This window comes from Cynara cardunculus, assembly GCF_001531365.2.
Source record: "Cynara cardunculus var. scolymus isolate 2C chromosome LG 7, CcrdV1, whole genome shotgun sequence".
In the NCBI taxonomy this organism is placed as follows: domain Eukaryota; kingdom Viridiplantae; phylum Streptophyta; class Magnoliopsida; order Asterales; family Asteraceae; genus Cynara; species Cynara cardunculus.
Window position 1 is genome coordinate 4,309,680 of NC_037534.1, and position 13,838 is coordinate 4,323,517.

Consider the following 13,838-nt stretch of genomic DNA (forward strand, 5'->3'; position numbering starts at 1 on the left):
TATATATATATATATATATATATATATATATATATATATATATATATCCACATTTACTGAACATATATTCAAAGGAGTTATATAAAAATGGAAAAAAGATTGAAAATATATGCATATTAAGAGGGTACGTAATAACGTAATTGTCTAATGTACATATTAATAGAGACTTAACAATCAAATTAAATTTAACAAATAGTAAGGTATCATGTTCATCAGGTTAGGTTGAGTTTATATGACCGTAACCCAATTCCAACTCAGTACATAGAAATTAGACATCGGGTTGCTTGAGATTGAATTATTTCATGTTGGATTGGGTTGGGTTGGGTTGATCGGATTGTTGAGCTCCTAACCATGACTAGGACCAAGGGGGTGGGGGGAGATGATTAATAGTCGGCCCAAATAATTAGTTTCACTTTCATATGTCTCAAACGGGTTACCCAATTAAACGATTTGGTTTCGAAAAGTCCAAACGGGCGGTCCAAGCTAATATTGGGCCGACCCGAACCATTAATGGGCCTATATAATCTTACGGCCAGCCCAAAAGGAAGCGTTACTAGTCTCTGATCACGAGAACCGCCCTGCCGAGTGGGGAGCACAAGCACCGTCTTCTTCCCCAGCGGTACCAATTCTTCCATCTGAAACGTTCCGATACAAGAAGTCGGAAATATTTGCATCAGAAGGACGAACGATTTCGAGAAATAATGGTAAAAACAAAGATCAAGAAATCGAAACCGAATAAGCAACCCAATGTAAGTTTATCAACTGTTATATTTGTTTGAGTTTTCGTGAAATTATCTGTTTATTGCACGATCTGATTTAGTTTTCGTACTTTTATATTCAAGTATCAAGCATAATTTTATTCTGATACTAATTTGTTTTTGTGATTGTAGCAAATTTGTTTCGTAATTTATGTTATTTGAAGTTCTAGATTAAATTGACTCATGTAGAAATTCAAGCATCATAAGTACTGTTTTGTTGTTAAAATCACTTTGTTGACTACCTTATTGACTATGATAAGCGTCTAGATAAGTAACTCTAATGCATATCTTTTTCTATGATTTAAATACTGAAATATTCGAATGTCAGGAGGATCGAAATGTAACTGTAGTTTTGAAGCTGAGGCTTACAGCCATTTGTAATGTTGGTGACGTCAGATTCTCGTGTTCTTAATGAATTTTTTGCTTATGAATTACCCGTCTTATAATCTTTTGTTCTGTTGGATTGACAGACTAAAAAGAACGGGAAGCAATCTGACATTTCAGAATTTAGAGCTCAGCTTGATGCATTGGGTTTAAAAGTAATAGAAGTAACTGCTGACGGGAATTGCTTTTTCAGGTTTGTACAAAGTAAGAGAAGCCCATTTGGGCAATATAGATTATTTGTTTCATATAAACACATATATGTAACCGTGGTCAACTGGAAAACCGAAATTTTCATGAAGTGGCTAAAATTTGTACATGAGCTTCTTGTTTTTTTGAAGTTCCCAAGTATAAACTCTCTGCTATTGACAGAACACTGTAATATATTGTCAGAGCTTTGGCAGATCAGTTGGAGGGTGACGAGGACAAGCATGAGGCGTACCGGAAGATGGTGGTGCATTATATCATGGTATCATAAAAGTATTGTATTCATGTCTTGTGTAGAATTTATTTAGTTCATATGCCCATTTGGTGATCGAGTATTTTTTACAACAATTACATTAATTCAAATGCTTAAGATGAAACCTCGATCATGCGCAAAATGCAGATGTGAAAGACATGAGCTGAAACATAGTCACTCAGTGACCATATCCTACATCCATATATCGATTAAACAATTCAAAGATTCAGCTAGTCATCTTTTCCTGCCAAGCCTAGTTAGAGAGAAACAAATCATGCATCTCAAATCTGGCTTGGGATATACCTACAAGGATCTTCTCGATTTTTCAATCAAAATACGCTATCAGAGCCAAAAAGGGATGATAATTCTTTTCTATTACCATTCTTCTTCTCCTACTCTTTCATTTTTTTCTTGACAATTAAATGGCATCCACCAACAATAAGAAATATTCCAATTGAATCCAACTTTTGAGAACATCTTATTCTAGGATCTTATAATGGGAAATAGAGTCATTGGCTACTACTTTTTTTATTAATGTGACAACAATAAACTTATGTTGTCGCTTTTTCTCAAGCTGTTAATAGTAGCAACTGATCCAAAATTTGCACTCCTAGTATCATAAAAAACTTTCTAACTCTTCCATGACCCCCTAGTTCGCACTCCATTAAAGACCTACAGATTGGACATCGAGTATCCTTAGGAAGAAGGGAGCGGAGCTACTTCCATTATCTTACTCGTTGAGAAGGGGATAGGCAGTGAGGGGAAGACTTCATGGCTATTTAGAAGCATGTACTTACTGAAAAGAGGAGTCCGCTGTGCAGCCTAGTGTACTAGGTGGATTTGTAACCACAAACATACACTCGTTCATCGTCTGTGCAATGCAACCACAAGCACATAACCTTCTGGGGAACCAAGTGAGAGGACTAGTTTTGCACAATTATCTTGTCCAAGGTTCAGCAGGTTTCCAATTAAACCATAGCTCAAATACTTCATATGGAGGGAGGGTTCTTTTTGTTGCATCCTGCATGGTCATATTATCATGCCTTTCATGGCTGTAATGCTGCTCGATTGAGTAATTAATGAGCCTCACTTCACTGGGATATTAGTGTCTCCAAATCATGGAAGTATCCTCTCTGTCTGCAAAAGAACTGCGTAATATACCATTCTCCTGCCCCTGTCATGGTGGGAGATTTGTGCATTGGTGGTTGCTATAATACCGTTTTAGGACTCTTGTTTGCTTTTCTGGAAGAATATACAAGTTTTTAGTATTCAATCAAATCTGGTTTGCTATGCCATGATGTTAACTACGGATATGCTTACTTTTCAGTATGCCAACTATTGAACAATTGCTTTACAGAAAAATCGTGAAAACTTTGAGCCTTTTATTGAAGATGATGTACCGTTTGATGAGTACTGTCAATCCATGGGAAAGGACGGCACATGGGCTGGACATATGGAGTTACAGGCCGCTTCTCTTGTTACTCACAGTAATATATGCATACACCGGGTACTTTCTGTGTTTTGTGTTTCTTTTACTGTGACCTACGTATAGTCAAATTAATGATGAATTAGTGTCAAAGTTAAGATGATCTACTGAACATCTGAGGATCCTCATTCACTTTTGCAATATTTTATGTCCAATTGAGAAATTTTACAGCATGATATTGTCTAGATATTTTAATTTCCATGATTTTATTTTTACAGAAGTCATCACCTCGCTGGTATATAAAGAATTTTGATGACCATGATGCACAGATGATTCATTTGTAAGTACACTTGGCAACTTCAAATACGTTTATGTTTATTTATCTTCATCCAAATTGATTTGAATGCACCATTTATAACTCTTTGATACACACTTCCACGATCGAAGAATCCGTTGGGTCTTCCAATATCAATAGGTTGATTGTTTCGCTCCTGTATCTTCCAAAAGGAAAAAAAATCTATGAGAGTTCTTTCCTGAATCCGAAAGAGAGTACTTGGGTTCTCCCAATAACTAAAAAGTGTAGCATGCCTGAATCTAACTGGGGTTCGCGGTGGTGGAGGGACTGGATCGGAAAAAAGAGGGATTCTAGTTGTAAGATATCTAATGAAACCGTCGCTGGAATTGAGATCTTATTCAAAGAGAAAGATCTCAAATATCTGGAGTTTTTCTTTGTATATTATAGGGATGATCCGATCCGCAAGGACCATGATTAGGAATTGTTTGATGGTCTTTCTCTGAGGAAGAGGCAAAATAGAATCAACTTGAATTCGGGACCACTATTCGAAATCTTAGTGAAACACGTGTAATTTCTATAAGAATTCTATGAATCAGAAGGTTACAAAAGATATCGAGTGAACAAAGACGTTTCTCGGCTTTCGAGAGGCCAAGTGATACCAATTGATACAAATCGGCTAGAATTTCTCAAAGATACTCTTCTACTCAATTGATTGCATTGAATAACAAAGACAGAATTCGAAATACAATGGTGAACTGGCTTTCGATAGGCCAGACGCTCTCCCAGGCTTTAGCCCACAGAATAACCAAGAAATTAGATACCCTCAGGCCCTCACTAGGCCTTCCCTTTCTTATTTAAACTCCTTCACAACAGCCAAACATAATCTTTAGCCCAAACTACCCTTTCCCCCTTACTATCTCCGGAACCTTCTAGAATGACCCTGAACTACTCGTATCTTACTTGTACGGCTAATTTTAGGGGTATAACACTCTTTCAATGTCGTTTTTTTTCTTTCATTCCCATGGATAGACCATTTATAACACATTAAATACTTTTTAACTAGTGTATTCGATTTTCTTGCAGTCTTAGGGCAGTAGAATTTTTTTTAAGTCGCATCACTTGATTGCCATCAAGGTCAAATGCCGTATTAATTGCAAATGTATTTGTAATTAATTATAAGACATGACTTCAATCACTATCTATATGACATTTTCTCATCAGATATTTCAGTATGAGGACATTTAACCTCTTACTGTCTACCGCATATCTGGTCCTTAAGCTTCTGTCTCAGAGACGAAAGCATTAAGATGTTTCTTATATAACACAGAAGATCGACATGCAATTAGAGTTGGAGCTTCTAGTCACCTAGCTGTAAGTCACAGTTTAACTTTGCTTTAATCTCATACATAACACACATTCTTGGCAAGACTTGTACCTAGAGAGCCTCGAGAGGGAATTCGTAAATGCAGAACATAGCAAGGAGATACTGAAAGAGATTCAACAAATCAGAATATAGCTCATGTTTCAAGTGTTTTAGGTGGGTTCACAACATTACCATGTTTGACAGTCATGTAGTTGGCCTACATCAACTAGTTTGGAATGGAAGTCTTTCATTTTTCTGTGTTAGATTATCATGGTTTATTGTTGTATGCTTTAGTGATATTCATTGTTTGTTTAGACTTGTGATCCCAAGGAAATAGCGATTTGTTTAATGAGTATATATGACCTTCGGTCACTCTACTCGCAGCTGATTGGTTTTGAGCTGAAACCCAAGATGTTAAACATGGGGTATCATTTTCAAAGCCTACTTTATTCAGAAATGCAGGTTCAATAGCTCACATGCACATCCACACCCTGGATGATTTGTCAAACATGCAAGCCTTGACATAAATGTGAGGGTGCATGTTGAGGCTAGTCATTCAAAATCGGCAAAATACAACTTATATGATGAGTATATATGATTTCAGGCTATGTATTGCAACTGGTTTGAGTTGGAATCGAGTGGTTTTCACATGGATTAAGGTCTTCACACTTATTGCAGGTCTTACCATGACTGGGAGCATTACAATAGCGTGCGATTAAAGGAAGACACATGTAATGGACCAACCAGGCCAATCATAATTAAGGTTTTTTGCTGTCATCATAGCTATTTAGGATTATATCCATTTTTGCTTCTCACAGTTATGCTATTTGGAGATTCTAATTGCAAGACACATTGAACTGTTTATAGAAAAGTAATAACCTTTAGTTATTTGAAAAGGCCGATGCTGATCTTTCAGTGAAGTCCCATCAAGCAAATGCTGCTGTTGCCAAGGCCAAAAGCAGTTCTGGTAAGACTGATATCCCGCCAGAATCAATTAAAACTGTCAAGATTGGAAGTGGATGTGAAGACGACGAAAAAATTCAACAGGTAGAAATTTATGTTCATTTTTTGTTTTCTTCATGTATTGTGGGGAAGCTGTTGTCTATAGTTGATGAGCTGTTTTTTTGCTCCGAACAAGTGAACTTCAGTCTTTTGTTAGAAAACTATTCTAGCTTATCTCTGACTTTATCTTAGGTATTATTACAAGTGGATGGAGATGTAGATGCTGCAATAGAGTTTATCATAGCAGACCAAGGAACTGAAGAATACTTGGTTGAAAACGATAGAGTTACTTTTCCAGTGGACACTTCTCATGGTAATGATAATGACCGGTTAGTACATTTTTTCATATGCTGGCTATATTTATTGGGTTCTTCAGAGCAATCATTCTCTTGAACTCTATATATTTATTTTTGTTTTCTAATTTATGCCAACTGAAGGGATGCCTATTGATGATGATCATCGTTGTCAATTTGCAAATCAAATCAAGAATGGCTGTACAGATTTTGTGAATTGTGAATCAAATTGAATCATCGACAAGCTTCATCATTTCCTGAATTTTTTTAAGTAATGTGTGTGTATACATATATAACACAAAAAACATTTTTTTTGTGATTTAGAAACCAAAATATACTTATATTAGTCATGAAAGCATTGTTTTTGCTCCATTAGTCGTTCTTTCTTCACCAAATACAACAAAAAATTTCTCTTCATGTGGCTGCAAATTAAGTTTCATGTGAATAGAAAATCACTAAAACAACATAAACAAGGTAAGAATACTGTAAATTTCATTTGTTAACAGGATGCACATCAATTGTTTCATAAATCAAATCGACTTGTAAGATCCAAATTGTGAATTGTTAAGTTTTTTTAATAACATAATATTCATATATGGTACACACACTCTGCTTGAAACCTTGACCTCAGAGGAGGTTGGGATCTACCAATAATCCGAGACTGCTGGGCCAATGACCCTTTGGTCGAATTTGTTGGATTTTGACAGCCATTATTGTAGCTGATGGCAAATAGTTCCCCTTATTCTTGACTAATATCTTCTCTCAGTTTCTTGATTATTTATGAAAGTTGTTTTCTCTCAACCATATGTTAACTTGGTTTGGATAGATTGGTGGGCCATGAATTGCTTGTTACTAGTTACTATTCACTGTCGCATTGGCTTCATCAGTTAAAATAACATATATATTGTGTCGATTTGTCTTATTTTTGCCTACTCTAGAGCATTCTAGTAACAACCACCTTGAGAAGAGTGAGCAGTGCAGTGAGAAGATTGACAACAAAACTATCAAGGAGAAACACGCGTGCAGCAACTCTGAAAGAGGAAATGATAAGACCAACTCATTACCTGATGAAAAGGTTTTGCAAATATATTATCGTATGCTGTAGTGAAATCTGCTCTTAAGAGCTCTGTTCTTTATTCAAACATTTATATTTATATTTTTATTTTCTGCAGAAAATACCCAGAAACAAGGCTTGTCCATGTGGTTCAAAGAAGAAATACAAGTCTTGTTGTGGTACAGCTGCAGGAAGATTATCTACTGTTGCAGTGTATGTATAGATAATATAGACACTATTAGTTTTTTTTATTAACAATCTTCAAAAATGCTTACGTGCTCAATTGGTTAATTTATATGTTCTTTCCAGTTTCTTTTTTGTCATTTTTCTTTGGTATTTCAATGGACATGCAAAGGTGGGTTTCAAACAGATTCGAGTTAATTTCAACAGCAATCCATAGTGCTGTTTGTAAAGGTAGATGGGCAACTTGAGGGCCAGTTCAACTGGTAAATAAAGGCTTGGCCTTGGGGCTTCTCTCCATAGGTCACTAGTTCGAGTTTCCTCGGGGCCACTGTTGATTTTCATGATTGTTATCTTTAGGGCCCCATGGGATTAGTCGAAGTACGCTCAATCTGGCCCGGACACCCATAGTTACTAAGGAAAAAAAGGTAGAAGGGTAACTTTAACTCTTAGGGGCCGTTTACCTAAACACTTAGCTGGTAAGTGCTTACAGTAAGATCCAACACTATCACTTGGCTAACTGGATAAGATTTTAGTCCATCAAAACGACATCGTATGCAACAATTTACCTGGTAAACGCTGACCGGGTAAGAGTCGTCACCCTCACTTACCGGGCAATACTCTCGATCATTGCCATCAATCTTATTGGGTAAGATTCTCTGTCCAACCATATTCATCCAGTAAGGTAATTGTAACTTGGTAAGCATTTGGTAAACGGCCTATTAGTTTGAAGTTAATTGTGCACTCTAGAATTTGCCTGTAGCTTGGTGTATAGATAGTTAACATAAATAGTTGTGTTTAGTCATCAACCATTCTTTCGAGTGGTAACACACCCTCTTCGGTCTTTGCAAGGTGTTTTAACCTCATTCTGCCCTTTCTTTCCACCAATCAAACACACACACACACACGACTTTCAGAGCCTCATACATTGAATAGAGAACATGTTGAAAGTATGTTTTTATTTGATACTTTGGGGGCCATTTACCAACACAAATTGGGTAGGCGTTAACCGGATAAGAGTGCGGTCTGGGTCAGCACTACTGACCGAGGTCCCTCCCGTAGCTTACCCGGTCAGCATCTTGGTCAACATCATGGACCAGTATGAGAGGCTTGGTAAACAGCAGCATCTATAACCAGGTAAGGTAAGAGGTGGTAAGGAGGTAGTAAACAACCCTTAGGGTCTGTTTGTTAACTACTTAATGGGCTTAATGGGACTCGCAACTTATTCGGTCCGCTATATACGACTGTTTGGTAGCAGCTTAAAGATATAAAAAGTGACTTATTCGATAAGCTTTTAGGGGGAGCTTTATGTAGAAAGACAAGTTTTTTCCAAACCTGTCTCTCTCAATTAAAAAACACTCATTCCATTTATGGGAAGACTCTCTCAAACAAAAACCCTCACAATCTATACAGACTAATTAATCCACACAGTTAGCTTTGTCCATACATGACTTAATGGAGAATCAACCAAAAATCCCCTTAGTCAATAAATCTAATCAGTAGCTTATGTATGTGGTTGTGGTAAACTTTGTTTCAGAAGCATGTATTTCTTATCACAGAAAATAGCAGATGATTTAAATTTCTGATTTTGCCATGATAAATGATTTCAGCTACAACACGGTTGACTATGGAAAGAGTAGAAAAGATAAGAAGCAGGGCAAGAAAGGTGGATCAACAAATTCGACAGTTTCACATGGTTCTGATGGAGGTTCTCCTGATATGGGCGCACTTTGTATATGAACATCCTCCTCGGGTATCAGCTGATAATAGTTTAGCTTATCAGGTTATCCTTTTGTTCAAATTCTAGTGTACTCTCTCCGTCCAAAGATAAATCTAATGCACACAGTTTTAGAAATGTGTAATCATTGCCTCTTTGGGTCATTTATCAGTCGCTTACTGGGTAAGTGCTTACCGGCAAGAGTCACCACCATCACTTACCCTTTTGGTAGCATTCTCATTCATCAAAATGGATTGTTGGTAAACGTCTTTTACTACTTGGTCAGTGCTCACCGAGAAGGGGAAGTTTACCAAACTCTCACCGGGTAAGTGCTTACCGGGTGTCACTTACCTTACCAGTGAACCTAGCGAAGACCAAGAATCTTACCTGGTAAGAGGCATAGCAAGCACCGAGAATCTTACTCTGTAAGTGGGGGAAAAGACTCTTTACCTTGTAACCTTTTATCACAATCCATTTTAATGGCTAATAATGTTACCCGATTAGGTAAGTGAGAGTGATAACTCTTGCCAGTAAGCGCCTACCCAATAAGCGTATTGTAAACTTTCCCATGAGTCTTTTCCCACACTTACTGGATAAGATTTTGTCTTTGCTATGCTAACTTAGTAAGATAAGTGACATCCAGTAAGCACTTACCTGGTAAGTGTTTGGTAACAGCCCTTAAATGACAATTTTACCCTTAGCAAGTGTAATGAATTTCTCCATCTCATAATTGGGACAAAGGAATTACAAATTGGTTAGAATAAGAAAGGATGTTATGAAGTTAAATTTCAGTTATCTGCAGGTTAGATCTCAAGAGGTTTCAGTCATCAAATTCCATTCCCAGAAGTAAGCTTTTTCCCGTCTCCTTAAGATCCATAATCCAGATTCTGTACCCTGTATAATCAACCAAATTGGTCTTAATCTGAAATGCATAATGTTTTGACCAAATACAAATTTTGTTACATTCTTAAAGATGTATTTGTTTAAAAGTTGCTATGATTTTTGCTTCCTGAATCCAGGCTTGCGCATCTCTTAGGCCGAGAAGCGTAACTAACTGACAACTTCTTATGATTGGCTGGGCTGGTGGGACCCATGGTGGTCTAAATTGTGTAGGACAGGTCCGTGAGTCGAACTTCATTTCAAACTGATGATGTATTTCCAGCAACACTAGTACCCTTTTTGTGCTTTTGCATTGCCATCAAAGGAATGCAGAAGTACTTTCGACTCGTGGACCTGCCCAGCCCCAATTTTGACCCGTGAACCTTCATGGGTCCTAGTAGTGCCACCACTCATGAGAGGGTTCTTAATTACTTACGCTACTCGGCCTAAGAGATGTACAAGCACAGATCTTTACGGATCTGGACCCAGGTCTTCTATCCCCGTTTTCAGTAAGCAAAATAATGCCTTGTAAAATCGTAATAATAAGTCTGAGTATTTGTGTATAAATATTTATATCTGTAAAAAAACATCGATAAAAATATCCACATAGAAATAACTTTGTTTTCCTTCCCATATGGGAACTCGTTAATCAAAATATTTGTTGTTGAAACCATGAATTAGAACTTCTCAATTGAAGTACATATTGATCAAATTCATGTCAAATATTTAACTAAATGAGGATTTAGAATGAAGCAAAATGAAAATTGTAGACCAATATAACAAAATCAATCTTTCAATTGTATTCCAACAACTACCATTTTAAATTTGTAGAATAATTTGTTTACTAAATCGAGAAATGATGGAGAGTCTTATCCAGTAAGTGAGGATATCGACTTTTATTCAGTAAATTGTTGCATTTGATATGTTTTGATATACTAAAATTTTATGCATCAAGATGAATTATAATGTTGATTTCTATCGGTAAGCATTTACCGGGTAAGCATTTGGGTAAACAGATCTCTAAGACGAAAATGACGTGAAAGATGAAATGGGAAAACATAATTGTAGTAGAATTTGTAGGAAAAAATGGAGGAAAACAGAATGAAATATGATTTTCTTAAAACGGGTTTGGTTACATCGATTACTGCTTGGTGGACCGAGAATCGAAGGACTAGTTTTTCTTCCTTAATCGGGCTCGCATTTGGATCATATGTACACATACATTGATTATATTCACGAATCCATGCATACGAACCAATCTAGTAGGAATTCAACCGAGTGGATTGACATTATGTGAACCAAATTTCACCAACTTAAACACTCAACCCAAAAAAGATGTGGCAAAATTGTATCTAAGAAAATTCTCCGTTCTTTGCACAAGGTTCAAAAGCGGATTCAGTCAAACCAATCCAATAAAGAAAACAAATCTATTATGTGTTTCTCAGTTGGGTTCTGTGCCACAATTATTCTTGTATAATATAAGTTTCTGTAAGATCCTTAACAGTATTACTATTTTTCTTCGTTATGTACTATTGTGCTATCGCTTAAAACGTGTTCTAGATCCATCTCTTACCAGCTTTCCAGAATTATGTGCCTTTGTAGCAAGCCTTTCGTCTCACAAGTGTTTTGGGCTTAAAAGGACACGTATCGTTTATTAGGGAGATAGCTCGAGGACAAATAATAGGTGAGTGATATAAGACCCTTTCGGCTCTGCGTACCTTCAACTCCATCCTAAGGTTAGGCCCCACTTTCCTTTAATGAACCGGTTTTTAAACCAACTTTTCATTCTTTTCAATTACATGGTAATCAATTTTTATTTGTTGTTGATTGATTTGATTCATATCTAAGGTGTTATCCTTGCAATATGATTGTGAGAATTAATATGAGGGTTTAATTATGGAATTTAAGTAAAATAATATAATATAATGAATATTAATGTAATAAAATATATACATGAAAAATTCTTTTATTTAGAATTCATAAAGTTTAATGATAAAAAAAAAGAGAGAAGTGTGGTCCTTTACTATACATGTAGTATATGGTCCATTTGTCCCAACTTTCAAGTTAACATATTTACAATTTTTTTGTCTTTGTTATACTATATATATACTAGGTTTGGACCCGTGTATTACACGGGTTAATGACAAAAATTAAACGAAACTGATATGTATTTTATGAAGAATTAATAATCGGAGGTAATTTATAAACTTAGACAAAGTACAAGTCCGATTAAATTTTTGATATAAAGATGCTCTTACTCGAGAATTAAATGTTACATATACAAAGGACAGCATGTGCTTCGGTGATCAGAAAAACTTCTAAATGAAGACGAACAATGTAGATCCAATATGCAGCGCTGCGTAGTACATGCAGAGCCTTTGTATACCTTTGTATGAGACAAGCAAAGAGAATCAGAGGCTCTGGGTAGTACATGCAGAGATAGAACTCTTACTCAAGACAAGTACAGAGCCTTTATGAAGCTCTGTGTGAAGGACGGAGGCAGGGTCAGAATGACCCTGTAGCACCTGTTGTACCTCTGTTAAGCTCTGTATGAAGAACGAAATCAGGCTTCAAGGACACAAGCGTAAAGAAAGTTTCCAGAGATTAAGACGGAAACTATTCAGAGTTACAAGTTTGAAGGCCATCTTCGGAGTAAGAGACAGAGCCTCGACGCATTACGTGAAGAGACAGAGCTCTTTCTCAAGACTTAAATGCAGAACCTCTGTGCAGCTCTGCATGAAACACGAAGTCTGGTTCAGATTGACCGCATAGCACGTGCAGAACCTCTGTTAAGATCTGTATGAAGAACAGAATCAGGCTTGACAAACACAAGGGCTAAGAAATCCTCCAGAGTTCACGACGGACAATATCTAGCTTTGCAAGACTTCTAAATCAAGACGACCAATCTGGCTACAAGTGTGAAGTTGTTTTCAAGAGTTAATTGCTAAAATTAACCAATGCTACAGGTTTGTATAATTTTTCCGTTGTCTTAGAAATAAACCAACTTTTGATAATGATCATCCTTGGCTCTTATTAAATGAGAAAAACTTTGGACATTAACTCCGAAAGAAAACTCTGAAACACAAGAATTCGGAATTTTATTGTTAGACTGGAAAATAACTCTGGACTTAACTCTGAATAAGAGGAATTCAAAGTTGTCTTCTAAGTCTAGAAAGTATCTACGAGCATAACTTTGATTCACAAGAATTTTGATTTCTTATAACTCATAAACGTAACTCTGAAGAGGAGTTTAGAGTTGTATTCTAAGTCTGAGAATAAACTATATAACTAAGTTTGGAACAGAACAATTCAGAGTTATGTTGTAAATCTGAAAAATAACCAATATCTGACGACTTCATGTTGATGATTTGTATTACTAATGTCATTTAAGTGTAATGAGATTAAATTGTTGACTAATGTAATCATGATAAATATTGAACATGTAACACAGGTGCGAAGTGCACACTTGTTTGAGTTTATTTTGATTTAGGGACGAAAACCCTAATAGAAGGGATCCGAGGGCAGCGCCCCCGAGTGGCGGGGTCCAAGGGGCGGCAGCCCCTGGCTGGGGTCGATTACACGGTAATCAATTTTTATGTTATTATTAATTAATAAGGTATTAATATCCTTTTAATAACTATATAAATTAATTAAATTCACATTATTATTAATTAATTAAGTACTAAGAGTACATGTTCAGCTTGGAATTTTTTTCCCGGGTAATATTGCTTTGTTAAAAATGCTTCAAAAATGCGAATTTGAAATTTTGAACCCGGTTTTGATAACCACTCCAGAGTTAAATTCAGACGTGAATTTTTCCAGAGTTATGTTGTAAGTCTGGGGGCCGTAAGTGAAAATTGTGTTTTAGACGGGAAAAATCAACAACCGTCGCATAGAAACGTGACACGTGTCTCCAGAGTTACTTATTTATTAGTATTATAGATGTGTGTGTATATAAATTAATTAATTTTATATTATTATTAATTAATAAGGTATTAATATTCTTTTAATAATTATATAAATTAATTAA

General features: G+C 36.2%; 1 protein-coding gene across 8 annotated transcripts; it reads left to right on the forward strand.

Annotated features, from left to right (window-relative positions):
* Positions 1-592: 592 nt before the first annotated feature.
* LOC112515311 (OTU domain-containing protein 3) lies at positions 593-10,638 on the forward strand. Of its 8 annotated transcripts, none has more exons than XM_025122044.1 (13): positions 593-749; positions 1,087-1,140; positions 1,229-1,335; positions 1,533-1,608; positions 2,957-3,106; positions 3,304-3,365; positions 5,362-5,446; positions 5,581-5,730; positions 5,878-5,998; positions 6,917-7,053; positions 7,151-7,245; positions 8,823-8,995; positions 9,732-10,638. In XM_025122044.1, the coding sequence occupies exons 1-12, from the start codon at positions 702-704 to the stop codon at positions 8,950-8,952; spliced, it is 1,215 nt and encodes a 404-aa protein (XP_024977812.1). In that variant the 5' UTR covers positions 593-701; the 3' UTR covers positions 8,953-8,995; positions 9,732-10,638. The 8 variants fall into 8 exon arrangements, with proteins under 8 accessions (XP_024977812.1, XP_024977813.1, XP_024977811.1 ...); XM_025122045.1 differs by having other exon boundaries at positions 8,823-8,965; positions 9,722-10,638; XM_025122043.1 differs by lacking the exon at positions 9,732-10,638 and having other exon boundaries at positions 8,823-9,067.
* Positions 10,639-13,838: the final 3,200 nt, after the last annotated feature.

Bases quoted from the DNA above. Each gene is read 5' to 3' on its own strand.
- LOC112515311 (XM_025122044.1), top strand. From the start codon at position 702: ATGGTAAAAACAAAGATCAAGAAATCGAAACCGAATAAGCAACCCAAT. The intron at 1,141-1,228 runs GTTGGTGACGTC...TTGGATTGACAG, and splicing joins GGCTTACAGCCATTTGTAAT to ACTAAAAAGAACGGGAAGCA. The intron at 7,054-7,150 runs GTTTTGCAAATA...TATTTTCTGCAG, and splicing joins ACTCATTACCTGATGAAAAG to AAAATACCCAGAAACAAGGC.